The sequence below is a fragment of the Eublepharis macularius genome, chromosome 6 (genome assembly GCF_028583425.1).
Source record: "Eublepharis macularius isolate TG4126 chromosome 6, MPM_Emac_v1.0, whole genome shotgun sequence".
Taxonomy (NCBI): domain Eukaryota; kingdom Metazoa; phylum Chordata; class Lepidosauria; order Squamata; family Eublepharidae; genus Eublepharis; species Eublepharis macularius.
This window is the reverse complement of record NC_072795.1, coordinates 118860743-118876989: the sequence shown is the minus strand read 5'-3', so window position 1 is coordinate 118876989 and position 16247 is coordinate 118860743. Positions and strand designations below refer to the sequence as shown.

The window sequence follows — 16247 nt, the reverse complement described above, 5'->3', positions numbered from 1 at the left end:
TAGAAGGCGCCAGTGTAGATCTTTCCCGCCTCCTCTTTCTCCTCACAACCCCTTGACCTCCCAAAAGATGATGCTGGAGGTCTCTTACATCCAGGGTCACACCACAGGCAGAAGATGGGACAAAAAGCCCCTCAAGAATCATGGCTTTTTGTCCATGTTAATTCCATGACCATCAACGTCAATTTTTCAGAGGTCTCAGGAGGTGGGTGGTGGAAAGAGGAGGGCAAGAAAGCTCCCATGCCCTGCCCATGAATGTCTTTTAGCATGTGCTTCGCTGGAACCACAACTGTATCTTTATGTTGTGGATGGTCAGAAATGGCCAAGCCAGATGGTGTTGGATCTACAGAAGGAATACAGCAAGCAAGAGACATCATGGGATAATGGCAGGTTGGGGAAGAGGAAGTGTCTAGTTCCAGATCTGTTTTGGAAACTATTTCAGGGATTAAGATTTAGGGCCTGAATTTGGCCCAATTAAGGCTCATTAAGGCCCTAATGAAAGAGCCAAGCTCAACTTTTTATCCACCCCATGTTTCTGGCATAAGCAAAATTATGCTCATTGGCTTCATAAGCCTGGGACCATTAAACTATTTTACACATACACGTTAAAATCTGAAATATAAATATTAGAAGCAGATATTTGGAAAGACTTCTATCATCATGGTATGCTCATCAGTGGACCAGGATTGGCTGTGATTCCCAGACAACCATGTACTTGGTGGCAAAACTGGGTTAGTTTCTGCTAATCAGTGAAATGGCGCACTATGGGAAATACTCAGCAGGTTAAGTTGCAGTTTGATAAAACTGAGCTTCTGATCAGAGTTCTTCTGGACACTGAACATTCTTATCTGAGGTTTTACAAAATGACAATTACAATGAACTCTTTTATAGCCAATGCTTTTTTCCTCTTTGTTGGTGAGAACTTCTAGTACTGATCAATGATTTGTTCTTTAGATTAATCCTGCCATATGAAAGATTTATTAAAGGAGAGGAAGATAAGCCACTACCTCCTGTGAAACCTCGAAAACAAGATAATGTTCCCCAGGAGAGTGAAAGTAAGACAAAATTGTCTGGAACAAAACGCATCAAAAATGAAAGCCAAAAGAGCAAAAAAGAAAAAGATAATGCACAGAAGTCCCAGGATGCACCTGAGGTTAGTTTTTGTCTTTCCTTTTTTAATTAACTGTTTTCGTTTTCAGTGTTGCTTTGGCCACACTAGGTTCAGAGGCAAAATCTACCACTGAATTAAATACCTCTAACAAAATTAACCTGTGGGGGCAGTTTTGATGAGACTTTTTGTTGATGTGAGTATTGGTTCCTATGTGCAAGGGGGGAGACATCGATTCATTGATTTCCACCCTGCTGTGGCAGCCCTTCAACTACAGCCATTTCATTAATCTTCCTCTTTCTGTGGTAGCCCTTCGACCCTTCTCCCTTAAAAGCGGCATTTCAGACTTTGGAGGGTGGGGGAATTGCACTTCTGTACATGGAATTTAGACAGGATGCAACCCTGAATGTGTGAAGTGCTATGAGAGTGGCTAACAGTGTTTGCAAATTCTGATATATATCAGTACAACTGCTAACATACTCAGGAAACATCCCAGTTCCACAAAACGCATTGGCAACAAATAATTTACCACAAATAATTGTAAAATCATACTTGTGTACGTGATGCATTTGAAGAGCCTCATGTTAATTAACATAGGAATCAGTTCCCCCTGTTTTCTTGAAATGGAAGTGTAGTTGATGGCTTTTTTTTTACTTCTCAGACTATGAAAGGCACATAAACAGTAATGTTGCTTTCAGACATCACTTTTAGCCAGCGTTCCATGGGGATGTTCACGAACCTAGTTTGTTGCCAGACTTGCACATGCAGCATGCTCTTTCCTCCTTTCTCCCTTGTCTCCTCGGACCGAGTCCCTGTTAGGAACTAAATTTTGTTATCTGTGACATATGAATGCCGTTATACAGGTTAACTGGAGTTAGATTTCCCTGCAGGATCTGGAATGGTAAACCAGAGTTTAATCTTGGTTTAGAATCCTAGGTTGGGGGAAGGGCAGAAACTAACTCAGTTAACCCTGCCTTTGTACGTCACAGGTAACCAGAGTTAGCTTCTAACTGGAATTCTCTCTCCTAGCCTCTCAAGAATACATTTTACCACAATGTTGTTTGACCAAAGGAGCAAAAATAATCCATTTCGCCTGTTCCAAACTGTATACCCATCAATGTACACACACTGGATATGTGCAGGAGGAGTGAGTAGGTAATATAAAGCCAATGGTCATAACCACTTTTGATATACATTACTCATTATTTTCTGTATAGTAAAATGCTCTGGTGACTCTGCTCCCGTGTGACAGAACCTCGTATTGCAAGCACTGCCATTCTCAGGATCCCATAGTTTGCAATTTAGCCTTTTGCGGGGAACCTGTCATATGAAATCCAGTGGGGGAAACTTTGCAGCCTCAAGGTTCAAGTACAGTACCAAAACTGGTGTGGGTATGACTGCAGATAGAATTTTTTGGTAGGTTGGTTTACCAAGTCAGATTCCGAATTGAGCCCAGGGTGGATTGCCCATTGCTCGTTTGCAAATACGGGGCAATCGCAGCAAAGAACGCAGGATTATTGGAAGCCTGCGCCTGGATCAGAAGATGCATTTTACACTTTCACAATGAGGACATTTCGTTGCAACAAATTCTTCAGAGATTTTTTTTTTAACTCAATTGTAAACTAAGACAAGTTTTGAAAAGGCCTGGTCTTGATTAAAATATACATGAGAGAGGTACACAGATCTACTTAAGCCGCTGCAAGATTGCAACACAGATTGCCGAAAGCACAGAAATTCAAAGTTAAGACAAGCATTCCATTCCTCATTCATCCCTTTGTGCCTTGTCATTTACTGAGGGGGGGGTTGGATCAGTGAGTTCTTCTGTTGCACACCATATGTGCCCTAATAGCGAAACACAATGTAACAAACGAGCAGTGGAGTGTCAGTCTAAACTTTGAACTTCCTTGCTTTTGTTGTCTGGTATCTCAAATTTCCTGCTTTCTTAAACGGCAGTTATTTTTTTATGTGAGTCATAGGTCAACTTCTTAGATTGGGAGTAGAGTAGAAAGAACACAAAATGCAATTATGTGGATTTCCCACTGCAAGAATGTAATTATTTTCTCCTGTCAGACTGTAATGTGGATGGTTTTAATATCAGATTCTCCTAAATTTATCAGGAACAGAATAATGCTTCTAAAAACTTAACCATTATGTTTCATTATGTTTAAAAACTTAACCATTATGTTTCTGAAGGCCTGGGCTATCATACATTTTTGTAAAGGCATTCTTAATTCTCTTTCTGAAGAACAATGATAACAACAATTTCATTATCATTGTCTACTTTGAGGCATTGCAAACCAACCATGATTTTGTTTGTTATGAGAGTGAGCTTGGAAGTCCTTGGATTCGTATTGCCCTTCTTCCTCCCTCCTCTTGCATACCAAGCTAAGACTCAAAGCTTTCTGGTTTAGAGCTAACCACAGTTTGTTGTGACATCCACATGATATGGTTTAACACATTGCAGTCTTTTTCTTGTCCATGTACCAGGATTCTAAATCGGGGTTAAAACATAGTTTAGAACTCTTAATTTCAGGCAGGAACACAAATGACAATTCGTTAAAATGCCTGATTTGGGCTTGACAACAACCTGCAGTTAGTTCTGAACTGGGGAGTCTTCGTTTTTGATGTGGCATGAGTAGGTGCAGGCCTGAGAACGCTTAAGTTTGTTCTCATCACATCTTGAACTTTGGAAGCAAAGTTTTTGTTCAAACCTTATGATTTATTTATTCATTTACGTTGTTTATAGTCTGCCTTTCTCACTGAGACTCAATGGGGATTACATTCGGTGATTCGATGTGATCAGTGGCTGGGACATCTAATATAAAGTACAGCAGGGTTTGGAAATGATGGAAATGTTCTGTATATAGTTAAGTCAGGCCATTGAACTGTGAATCAAATTCTTCTTTCAGCAGCTAGGCCTGCTACATGAAGGCAGGCAAAAACATTGCACATACCTATCCTTCTAGACAACCATTTAAAATGCCCTAGGGCAGGGGCACTGGGACACAAGAAAGGCCCTAAGTTGCACCCCTGGCCCAGCATTGCCACTCAGCATCACTGTGCTCTCCTCCTACCATGTGTAAGAAGGCGTTACAAAGGACAGGCAGCGGCTGGCTCCTCTTCACTCGGCTCCTCTCCTTCCCTTTGGTTTTGCGGTGGGTGCAGCAGCTGGTTAAAGACCAGGGCTGATTCCAGACGGCCCTCTGCATGCCGAAACGTTGTGCGTCGTCGCGTTTTCTGCGTGACGACGCGCGACGTTTCGGCATGCAGAGGGCCGTCTGGAATCGGCCCAGGAGTGCAACCCAGAAAAAACTGAGTTCTCGCTAAACCCCTTGGCTGCTGAGAAAATCACGTCAAGTGGTTTGGGTGGGAGGTCGTGACTGCCTTTTGCTGGACTGTGTCTTATAAGTTCGGTGACTTTGAAATACCAATTAAATGTATTCATTGCCCCAAATGGCTTACATCCTCCTCTTCTCCATTTTATCCTCACAATAACAGCAGCGGCAACAGTGTGCTTGTATATCGCTCTTCTAGACGGATGAGTGCCCGCTCAGAGCGGTGAGCGGAGTCCAATCTTTACATTATCTCAGCAATACAGTTGAGTGTATGTGACTGGCCTGAGGGTCACCCAGCCGGCTTCCATGGCAGAGTGGGGATTCGAACCTTGATCTGCCAGATCCTAGTCCAGCAATCTAACTACACTACACCACAATGTCAGCCAATCGTTCATCTTGCAACGGTAGTGGCTCTCCTTCTCCTCTACATCCCTGGGCATTTCTTAGGCAGTGGCCAGTGAACCCCTGAGGTTCATAAAGCAAGTGACATATAAGTGTAGCATATGGAACTATTGTTAGGGGAGGGTAAGGGAGGACAGAGAGTTGTGAGACCTGCATGGAGAGAACAGCATCTCTTTCAGGATTGTGATCTGTGTGGCAGCTGATTCTGCGTCATGCTTTTGCAAAGATGAGAAATGTTCACATGCCGGATTATGAAAATACTTCCTTAGTTGTAGGATTTTAATTTGCTTCATCCTGAAAAGTATGTGGTTTCCAGTGTTCTTCAAGAAAGAATAATTTCATGGGGCAGAAACGTGTTTTCAGTGTGAACAGAGAGGAAAAGTCATCTCAGAGACCTGGTATGACATAGTGATGAGAGTGTGGGAACAGGATTGAGAAGAGACAGGCTCAAATCCACTTGGGTCAGTCGCTGTCTCTTAGTGTAAGCTACCTCACAGGATTGTTGTGAGGAACAGAGGAAGGAAGAGCTATGCATGTCTCCCTAATCTTCTTACAATGAAGGAAGAATAAAAATCAACTAACTAGCGAATGACTCTTTTGTGTAAAAAGGAGTTGTGTAAAAACGGCACTAATTGGTTAAAGTTTAACATTGTATTTGTTGTTATAACTGTGAGTACAAAAGGAAACATTGTTCCTACTTTACAGTGTTGCTGAACCACAGCTATAAACTCTAATCTCAGTTTTGGCCAACTGAAGAAAAAAAAAACCCAGGACATCTACTTAATAAATGTGATCGTCCTTTTCCCCTTTCTGCTTTGCTCATCTATCTGGTATTTTCCTGTAATTGTGTAAGCCCTAGAGGCCAATGTTAGAATTCTTGTGAAATGGCTAATGATGGTATTCGGACTGCAAACCCAAAAGCTTATGTTAGGTTATGTCTCTCTGCTATGTATATAACATATATGGAAGCGGTCACAAGGAGCAACAGATTCTTTAACAAATAGGAAAACCTAACATGATAGGAAAATTTAAAAGCAGCTGCAAAAACATAAATCTTGGAGAGGATTGATTCACTGGCTGCCTTGCGTCACTTTTAATGCCACCATTTTTGGTGATAACTCTTTTGATGGCTCCTCTTTGCAACTAAGAAAGAAAGACAGGAGGGGGACATAACAGTAGCAGAAGAACTCAGACAAGGTTGCTGCTTTACAACTGCTTTCTACCAAGGCATATTGGAAGAGAATGACAGTAGTTTTGAAAGGGGTTGTCATTCGCTCTATCACAGATGGATCACTCGAATGACCTTCCAGGTCACAGTTCATTCCTCTACATAATGGAATGAATAGCAAGAATCGAGTGCACAAGTTTTATTAACAAAGGAGCTTAAAGCCTTTACTAGCTTTGACTTAGAGAAGTCTGATCAGAGAAGAGAGCAAAACATTCTTGTGGCACATTGACAACTTTATTCTGATCTCTAGATAAAGCACATGTACGCACATACCCAATTTTCAATTTTATCAATTTTAACTGTTCACCGCCCAGAGCCCCTGGGATGGGCGGTATATAAATTGAATAAATAAATAAATAAATAAATACCCAGTGAGACGCAACGGCAATTGTTTAGAATGTGGGCAGCTGTGTTGTGTCCCTCCCTTCTCCCCTCCACACTTACAAATTTTAAATATTTTGATAGGGATGATTCATTTTAGTAAGTGCTGATCTGAGATTAGATCTGATGTAGACCTGTAAAGATGTAAAGCCACCCATGTTTGAGGTTTGTATATGCTTGTGTGTGAGTTTTAGATCTTTCTAGATTGCATTGAGAAGACAGGAATTGTCCCCTTAACTAAAAGATAATCTCAGCAAAAGGGCTGCTAGGTCAGCACATCAGCAGAACCCTATTTTATGCAGTGCAGAAATAAACATGTATTGAATACATCTTATTATGGCACTAAAGGAGACGATTATTGCTTTATATTTTCATAAGGTATCTGTCTCTGTTCAAATTTGACAGTGGTCATTAAAGCTTTAAGATTTCAACAGAATGATTGGCATTTGTTTCTAAGAGATGCTACTGTGTTGTGTTATTTAAATTTTGGAGTACTGTTTGTCTTTCATCCTGCAGCACTATTTCTCACAGCTAGGGTTTTTTTTGTTTTGTTTTTTAGGTTTCATCTGAACAAGAGAAGAATCAGGAATATCCAGAGCAAAAAAGCTTGTCTGAACTAAGCGTAGTGGAAGACTTAAAGCCATCTATAGAAGGGTCCCAGGCTTCAGCACCAGACACTGTTGTAGTGACTCCTCTGGAAAAGACTGACCCAAAGGAAACCAACTCATACACTGAGGAAGTCAAGGAAGAGGTGCCACCCGAGGACTCCTTTTCAAGCACTTTGGTGTCCTCAGATGAGGATGCTGTTTTGGATTCAACAGCTGGCAAAGTATCCAGTCCATCAGAGAACCTGGACGAACCCAAGCAGGAACCTAGAGCACAGAGGTTTGCAAACTACCTAGAAAACGATGCCCACGAAATTCCATTCAATAACTTCTCTGCTGTTGAGCTGCCAAGTCAGAACGAGATGGCAGACAGCAAACTCCCAGAGATGGCAGACTACATTGCTAATTGCACGGTCAAAGTGGATCAGTTAGGAAATGAGGACATACACAATGCACTGAAGCAGAGTTCCAAAGTCCTTGTAGTACAGAATTTTGACATGTTCAAAGAAAAAGAGCCATCGGGTCCCATTAATGGTGATCCTGGTTTCAGTTACACACCTCTGCTCTACTCCAAAGGCAACCCGGGCATCATGTCACCCCTAGCAAAGAAGAAACTCCTGTCGCAGGTCAGTGGGGCAAACCTCTCATGTAGCTATCCTTATGGCTCACCCCCTCCTTTGATCAGCAAGAAGAAATTGAGCAGCAGAGAAGAACAGTCATTGAGCATGCCCCAAGCTCCTCATGCCCCTGTGATGGAGGCTGCAGTGGTCAACAGGCCCTCTGTAATCCAACATGTACAGAGTTTTAAACACAAGAATTTGGAGGAAAGGAAATCTGTGAATGAAACGTATAGGCATGAACTGCTGTTAAAGAAAGTGGATTCAGAGTGTTGCGATTTTTCCAAACAGCATCTAAGCACTCTAGCGGAATCCTATGCTCTGAAGTCAGAAATTCAGGATATGAAAGACAGAATGAATGAGAAGAGAGCCCTCCACCATTCCCACATGCCCACCTTCTTCACAGACTTTTACTCCTCCCCTCACCTGCACAGCCTTTATAGGCACACAGAACACCACCTTAGTAATGAACAGGCATCAAAGTACCTCCCTCGGGACATGTACAGAGATTCAGAAAACATTTCCATGTTCCATCAGCACAAGCACCCAGACAAGCGCAACTTAAACTATCACCCCCCTTTGCATCAGCCAGAGAAAAAGACCCCAGTGGAAGCCTCAGCGGACGATCAGCCAACGGATCTGAGCCTTCCAAAAAGTACTCACAAACAGACAGCAAAGGGTTTGGGGTCTGGCCTGTTGCATGCTTCAGTGGGGCAGCCAGAGAGTAAAAGTGCCCCCCAGTTCCAGATCTTGAGTAGCCAGCCCCTGGGCATTGACTGTAATCCCAAAGCTTGCCGTGTTTCTCCGATGACTGTGTTGGGCCCCAAAAAGCATGGCGAGCCCTTCCTGAGGTCCGTCAAACAGCAGAACTCGAGGAAGGTGGAAGGCATGGCCCACCCCATCCTTGGCCACAAAACAAATGTTCAAACCATCGGGACGGCTCGGCCTTTGAAGCGCAGCCTGGAGGATTTGAACAAAGCCATGTCGGAAAAAAAGATCCGTGCTGTCTCGCCCCTGCGCTTACCAAAGGAAGCACCTGATAAAGACAAGGGTCTTGAGCCAGAGGCTGACAGCAGCAAGTCAGTGCATGGTCTGCCATCTGGCAGTGTGCTAGAGGGCCACAAATTCCCCCTCTCGAGCCCCATCTTCACAGGCTTGTACCCAGGGACTCTATGCAGCGGCCTGAGCAACCGCATCCCTGCTGGGTACTCCCATCCTCTGCAGTACTTGAAAAACCAGACAGTGCTTTCCCCTCTAATGCAGCCTTTGGCTCTCCATTCATTCATGGTGCAGAGACAATTCCTTACATCCCCTGGAAATTCGCAACAGCTTTACAGGCATTTAGCTGCAGCAACACCTGTAGGAAGTTCATATGGGGACCTTTTGCACAACAATGTTTATCCTTTGGCTGCTATCAATCCTCAGGCTGCTTTCCCACCTTCTCAGCTGTCTTCTGTACATCCGAGCACAAAACTGTAAAAAATATATATATATATATATAGCAACATTCCTTTAGTCTGTGATGTCTTGCAAAATTTAAAACAAACAAATCTATATTTGTGTTAACCAAAAGGCAGTTTCGTCTCTCATAGCTGAATGCTTCAAATGTGATTGAGACAAGACCAGTTCCCTCGGGCTTCTTTTTCCATCTCTTGTTCCCACATTGGCTTCTTTTGTAGTCATTCACTTTTCCAAGCAGGGTTCCAGCAGGATCTCTGCCTTGCAGAAAGCAAATGTCAGAGCAAAGCAGACCCAGTGGCAAGATAGGCCTCGTTCCCATGCTTGGAAATAAAAGCTTCGGGTATTTTTGTATGTTATTCCCCCTCTCTGCTTCTCAGAAGTGGGTTTGGAGCATTTCAAATAGAAAGAGAGGCGGGTCTGTTGAAAGAGGAGTTGGGCCATACATGCGAGGATCAATGGATGTTGCTTCTTTGGGTACCATTTTGTTTCCTGACTCCTGCAAATCAATGCAATGTATAGTAAAACCAATCTCAACACTATTAAACCAGAAAAACACTGTTCAATTGGACTGTACATATCTGCTTCAAAAACGGCAAACAGAATTTACTAGTGTCGAGCTCACTTGTATAATTTATATAGGTTCCTATTTTCCATTTATCCTGTGCTCTGTTTGTTTGTTTTGGTCGGTTGGGGGTTTTTTTAATTAAAAGTCTTTCGTCTGCAATTTTTTTGTGTAAAAGAAAAAAAATGGCAATGCCTGTTGAGGGTCTTTTTTTTAAAGTGTCTGTATTTTTTCCTTCCTCAGTTTCTTTCTCTTTTTTTAAAGAGCAGCTTTTGGGGGAGTAGTAATTGTCACTGTTTACAAAACAAAAGCATTCATTTTCAAGAAGCCTTTACATTGAAGAGAAGCTTACTGTAGACCATGCAATGGTGCGATATCCCAACCTTTAGCTCCTTCTCCCAAGGCCTGATCCCCAAAGGTGCAAAGCTCTCACCTCACCCATCTGAATGGTCCTAATATGTACATAAATTGCTCTTTTATTGGACGCTGAGCTTTGGCTTTGCTGTATCATGGTCTGTGAATTTGTTAGGAACTGTATTTCTCCTTATCTAGGCTGTGAAACTGCCCTGCATACTAGAAAGAAAACATATTCAGGACTGTACTGGCAACATGTTACTCAGTAAGAGGAGTCTAGAGGACTTTTCTTGAGGGCTGTGGAACTATTTCAAGAATTTCAGACATTAGAAGAAAGGAAACGCATTTTAGTTCAAGATGTCCTGGATTCTCTGCTGCGGAAGGGGGGGGGTCAGTGAGAACTGATGTTCTGGTGCAGAGAAAACAAGCAGGCCAGAAGAATCTGGATGTCCACTTGAGGGACAGATTTGGCACTGGGTGTTTGGGGGTTTCTCCTAGTCCACCAGAGGTTCCTATCTGTCAGTCCCAGAAAGCACTAAACTGTCTGCCTTGTTCCAAGAAAGCACTTTTAAGATTTGGTTTAGCCTTAAACCATAAGGGCAGCTTAGTCTATAAACCACTTAAATCCCAGAGTACTTGACTTTAAGCCTCTTTGGTCCCGTTTAACAGAAGTTTCAACCTGAGCCTGGGCCTCCCGCTGACTCTGAGGGGGACATTCCTGCTGAAAGCTAGAACTGTCTTTAGATGTTTTCCTGGAGCCAGCCAAAGTGTTCAGATTTCCTTCAGGCATGAAAGTCCAGCAAACAAGGTTTTTAAAAGGCTATACTTTGAACTGGGCAAGAGCCCAAAAGGCCTGTAACGTTGGCTTCACCCGCTGACTCACTTCTTCACAAGCCAGGAGAGGTTTTAATGAAGACTTATTCTCCACTCCTGCTCAGACTTGGGTAAGAGGCACATTAAAACACACACACAGGCACCCCTTTTTCACTCCTACACGGATGGACAGCCATATTTGTGGGCTGCTGACTCTCACTGGTTTTAGTCTTGGTTTACGCATGAGGACAGAACACCTCAGGTATAAAAGGCGACACCTCTGAGGGCCGGTGTTGTTTTTCACGCTGTGTCAAGAGGGTTTTAAGGAGCCCTTTGCCTACATCTTTGAGAAAACGGCAGAGGGCATAATAAAGGGCAGACTCTTTTGCAGTTTGCACAGGATGAAAAGTGTTAACAAGTACTTTCCATGTGCCTAGGCTTAGATGAGAGAAAGTCTCCAAGGTGTACAGTAGGGGAAGGGAAGGCCCTTGGTACTGAGTCTTACATCGAGGAGAAAAATCCCTCTGGGGAGGGGGGGGGCAGGTTCAGCCTGCAAGTGGCCAGTTTGTCCCTTACCTTAAATCAGCTCAATGGACATTTCCCACTGCCAGGAGTGGAATTTCAGGCGCTGTAGCCGGCTCTGGTCAGGTCAGCGAAAGACATTGGGTGGAATCTGCACCGTAGCTTTGGCACCCCAGTTCCATCCTCAGTAGTTGTGTCAGATCAGGTCTCATGAAGTGGCCGTAGTCCCACCTCCAGTTCACGAAGCGTCAGCAGTGCGTGGTTCCAAGCCACCTGCTGTGTTTTACACAACTGGCTGTTGCCAATAATCCTGCTCAACTGTGGCAGCACAATGAGCTGTTGGGCTCAGGGGGGATATGAAGAGCTAGAATTGTACTGGGCTTCTGCTTGAGTCTGAAACAGCGCAACTTTCCCTCCCCCAGTCATAAGGAATAACCTTTATGTTAAAAGAGTCAGAGGTGAATCCCACCCACCCACCTGGGAAAGCAGTCTTACAAAGGCGTGGATTCATTTTAAGGGACATCTCTGCTACAGGTCTTAAAGTGTGGACAGGTACACAGAGAGAGAAGCATCTTTACTTTGTGGATACTGGGTTATGCTCTGAGCCCTTCCCAGATAGCAATTGAAATGCAAAGAAACCCATCAAAACTCTACTGGAGTCTACCAGAAACTACTTACAGGAATACCTTGCATGCATGCCAGACATCCTATATTAAAATTTCCTGCGATATGAAGCCAAATGCAATATATAATGTAATCTATTTAATATACAATGGTGGGGAAAAAACAGAATAATAGACATCTACTGTTAAAAGATCAATGTTATCTTCAATTAAATGCTTTTATGTTCTTGTGGTAAAACTATATTTAACTGATGATGCATAAGCAAGACAAGTAGAATTTAGAACCTAAATGTGCCAATGCAGACATTTTTTTTCTGCTATGCTTCAAACATTAAAGAAAACAATCACAGGAGCATTTGATCATATGCCGCAAAGGACATTGTTAGTAAAATTTGCACTAAACCTGACTAATGTAACAATTGAAGGGAGGCATGAGGATTGTACAAGCCTGTAATGGGTAATGTCAGAACTGTGGGCCTGGCGTTGTAAGCCAGAGAATGCAATGACTCTCTCATTTGTTTTGATTAATCAGCGCGTCAGATAACTCTTACGTTAAGAGATGTTTTTAAAGGATTGTCTCTTGGTTTGGAATAGCATAGTTCCATCAAACCTACTCACTGCAGGTGAAGGCAGCTCTAGTTGGCTCATGGTGGTACATCCCCCCCCCCCGAACACTCTGGAAAAAGTAGCATTGTGCATGGATTATTTTAGCACATGTGGAATTCCTCCCCTCTGAAGTGATGTGCAGGAGTGCGTTGTGCATATCGGAGCACTTGCTTGCTGTTATATTCCAGGTCTCACAATCCTAGAATGACTCTAATTTTTGAAAGTTTGCCCTGGCACCCCTACCCGTCAGTCTCATGTGTTTATTGTACAAGTTTCCAATTTCAGTTTCATTGCATTATTTTGGAATGTGCTCATACTGTTCTAAAATATTACAGTGCAGGGTTACTTGATTTCTCCCCATTTCCTTTGTTTAACAGAAAACTGTCTAAGAAAGTTCACAATATATTGGCCAAAATGAGGAACCACGTTAGCATAATCCCCAGTATGGCGTGTGCATTATTTAAGAATGTCTTTTTAAAACAAATCTTTGATTTCTATTAGGTATTAAATTTTCCATGGCAGAGACCTTCTTTAAATAGGGCTTTGTTTGAGTTCAAGGGGCCTTATTAATGAATGAATTTGCACAAGTTTTTCTTTGTGCAATCAAGCCATTGTTCTTGGTAGGTTAGTACAGGAAAGAGCAGAATCTAATTGGCAACAAAGTAATAAATCTATTTACCAAGAGCTAGTTTCAAGAAATGTTGCAATTGCAATGAGCTTTTATTAAAGATTCTGAAGGCTGATGTAATTAAACACACACAAACATTATTAAAATATAATTTCTTGGTAGAAGACTTTAGGAGAACTGTGTTGGGTAAATCCTTTTGCAATTGGATTCTACTTCAAAATATAAATGAGTCCAGTAGCACCTTTAAGACTAACCAACTTTATTGTAGCATAAGCTTTCGAGAGCCACAACTCTCTTGGCTCTCGAAAGCATTTGCTACAATAAAGTTCATTAGTCTTAAAGGTGCTACTGGTCTCTACTATTTTTATTTCAAAATAGATGGCTCAAGTTTGTCAGTTTAAACCCGAGCCCCAAATAAAATGTATTTCCTTTTTAGTGTATTATGCCTAAATTCTTCAGTGAACACCAACAAAATGTTGCTGTGACTTGGGCCCCTTTTGGATACATTACTTGAGTGGCATGGTTGTCACCACTTATGTAATTACTCACACTCCACTCTGTGTGTTTGGCTCTGTTCCCACATTGCCTGGACTCTTGAACCTCAGCACAGAGAAGCATCTGCCCACGTGGCTAGGTCAATCAGGTGGTTAGAGGCCATGCTAGCAGCAGCTGTCTGGTAAGGGAGAGCATAACTAGGGTAGTACGTAATCATACTCTTAGCCCTAACTTCCTAGGGTTGATGTGACCTGAAGGAACATGGGAGAAGCCAAACGGGCAACAGTATCTTAATGGGGTCTAGCTTTGCTGGAGAATGGTCACAAACTAAATTCTGTCCTATGGTGGTGTGGCTCATAAAAGCCAAGAAATGGCCACAGAAATATTGTGTGTGGTGTGTGTGCTTTTGAAAGGGAGAGGTTGGTTTTTATTCACTCATTGTTCCACCCGGTCAGCCTGTGTAATGGTGAGCATGGTCAGATTTCACAATTTGTAATGCTTGTACTGAGAAATGATCTCACTGACATGAGCTCCGCAGTATTGAAACTCTCATTGTGAGCACTTATCCAATGTTGCTGTAAATGTATTTGATATTTTTACATGTATTTCCGCTCCCTAGCCCCTTGTTTAAATATGGTCTAACAAAGGCAGCATAATCTACTAGCTGTTTATACTTCGTTTCAAACTTTCTTTTGTTGTAAATAGTGTATACATTCTTGTGATTCAAGTTATTGTAGCTTATATGCTCTGTAAGGTGATTATTTGTATATAGAACAAAATGGCCCAGTAATATTATATAGTTTCCCATTTTTTAAAAAAAAATGATAAAGGGGTTATTGAGTAACCTTTCACATTAAATAAGTTTAAACACTACCAGAAAGAAAGAAAAAGCTGAGCCAACTATAAACACTCAATTTTTGTATGTTTTCCAAACCGTACGTATTAATGCTTTTGATACTGTATTATGTGCCAATAGTTTCCCAATCACATAGCAAGCAAAAGATATTTTGTACTTTTTGATCCACTGTAATATTTAATAAAAAATGTTACTATCTGTTCCCTTTTTTGTGTTTTGTGTAATACATCACTAAACAGTTGTTATGTAGAGGATTGCAGATGGTTCCAGCTTTTGACCTCTGAAAGGCAGATTTTTCTAGAGAAAGCTCTGCCCCCCCCCCCACTCCTGCCAATGCATAAATTCAACTTTGTGGTTCACCCAAAGAGAGGAGAGAAGCATCAGCAAAAGTGGCTTCAGTTCAGTTGGCTTCTCAGATTAAAGAACTGCTGTGGGCTAGCCTATGCATGCGACTTGTATACTGATGCTAAGGGCTTCCATTATATCTTAGGGGTGGGGAAGGATGAATAAATAGTTGGGGACCCCCACTTTCCTAATGCAGTGGTGCTGACTGACCTGATCCCAAGTTTGAGTGAAACGGTTTGGGAAGGGGGATCTCCATGCTGTATTGACATGTGGGGGGAGGGGGATGGATTGCCGGGGGGGGGGGCGGAGAATGGGCAGCTCCTACACAATTTCCTTCCGAACTCTGTCAGCATCTTGAAGTTGTTAGGATCTATGCACCTTTCCAGCTGAAAGTCTGGCGTTAATCAGGATCAGTGGGCGTAATGTTTGCCCTGTCCCAGTAAATCTGCCCCCCCCCCATCCCTGATTCTTTTCTGTTCAAAGGAATAAGACCTTTAAAATTTTGCAGCATCCTAGACAGGAGGGAGAAGGGAAATTAGAGTCAGGAGATGTATCCTTTACTGTGTGTCTGCATCATGACTCCCTCTATTCCAGTGTACTTTTAAGTTGCTACAGGCTTGACCAAACCAATTTCTTTTCACTTTCCCCTTTCCCGCATCAACCAACACCTGATCTCGAGATTTTGTAGTTCCTGGAGGGTGCAGAGCATGCTCAGTCCTCACGTGGCTTTTTGGGTAAGATGCACATGTGTGTTTTTTATTAAGTTCACAAATACTTTCCTGCATTCCATATATGCAGATATCTTTAAGTTGCCTGTGGGTGGCCCTTTTCACCTTTCTACTGATAAATATCAGAGCACCAAGTTCACTATTGAGGAGAGTTATTCAGCATCATGTTAATGCAACACTGTGACAACAAAAGAGGAATTCTGCAACCTGTATACAGTTTTAAATGATTTTTTTTTTTTTTTTGCAGATTTGGGAGGCATATTTTTTCCAATTAGTGTAATGTATTTTTTCCCCTCTGGTAACCAAGGGGACAGGCACCAAGCTATACAAGATATTGAAGTGCACCCACCCACCGACCAGGGAAATATCTCTCCCTGCTTCTTTTGTAGTTCACATTCAGCTTGATTAACAGTTCAGGGAAACTCAAAAGCTTGCACTACTTTGTGATACTTTGATTGGTCCTGATAAAACAGCGTTACATTTCTGTAGCACACGGCTAACGTTTCAACAGGCCAAAGAATGGAAGCCCTTGCTTCACCAAGAGCTAACAAGTCTTACAGAAATAAGAACATAATCTCACA

General features: G+C 42.3%; 1 protein-coding gene across 2 annotated transcripts in view; it reads left to right on the top strand.

Moving 5' to 3' along the window:
- ARID5B (AT-rich interaction domain 5B) overlaps positions 1–14795 on the top strand; it is a 258476-nt gene extending 243681 nt beyond the window's left edge. For both annotated transcript variants that reach the window (XM_054982619.1, XM_054982620.1), the window contains 2 exons: positions 952–1150; positions 7011–14795. In XM_054982619.1, coding sequence (XP_054838594.1) covers positions 952–1150; positions 7011–9152 — 2341 coding nt within the window. In that variant the 3' untranslated portion in view covers positions 9153–14795. The remainder of the gene's footprint in view (positions 1–951; positions 1151–7010) is intronic.
- Positions 14796–16247: the final 1452 nt, after the last annotated feature.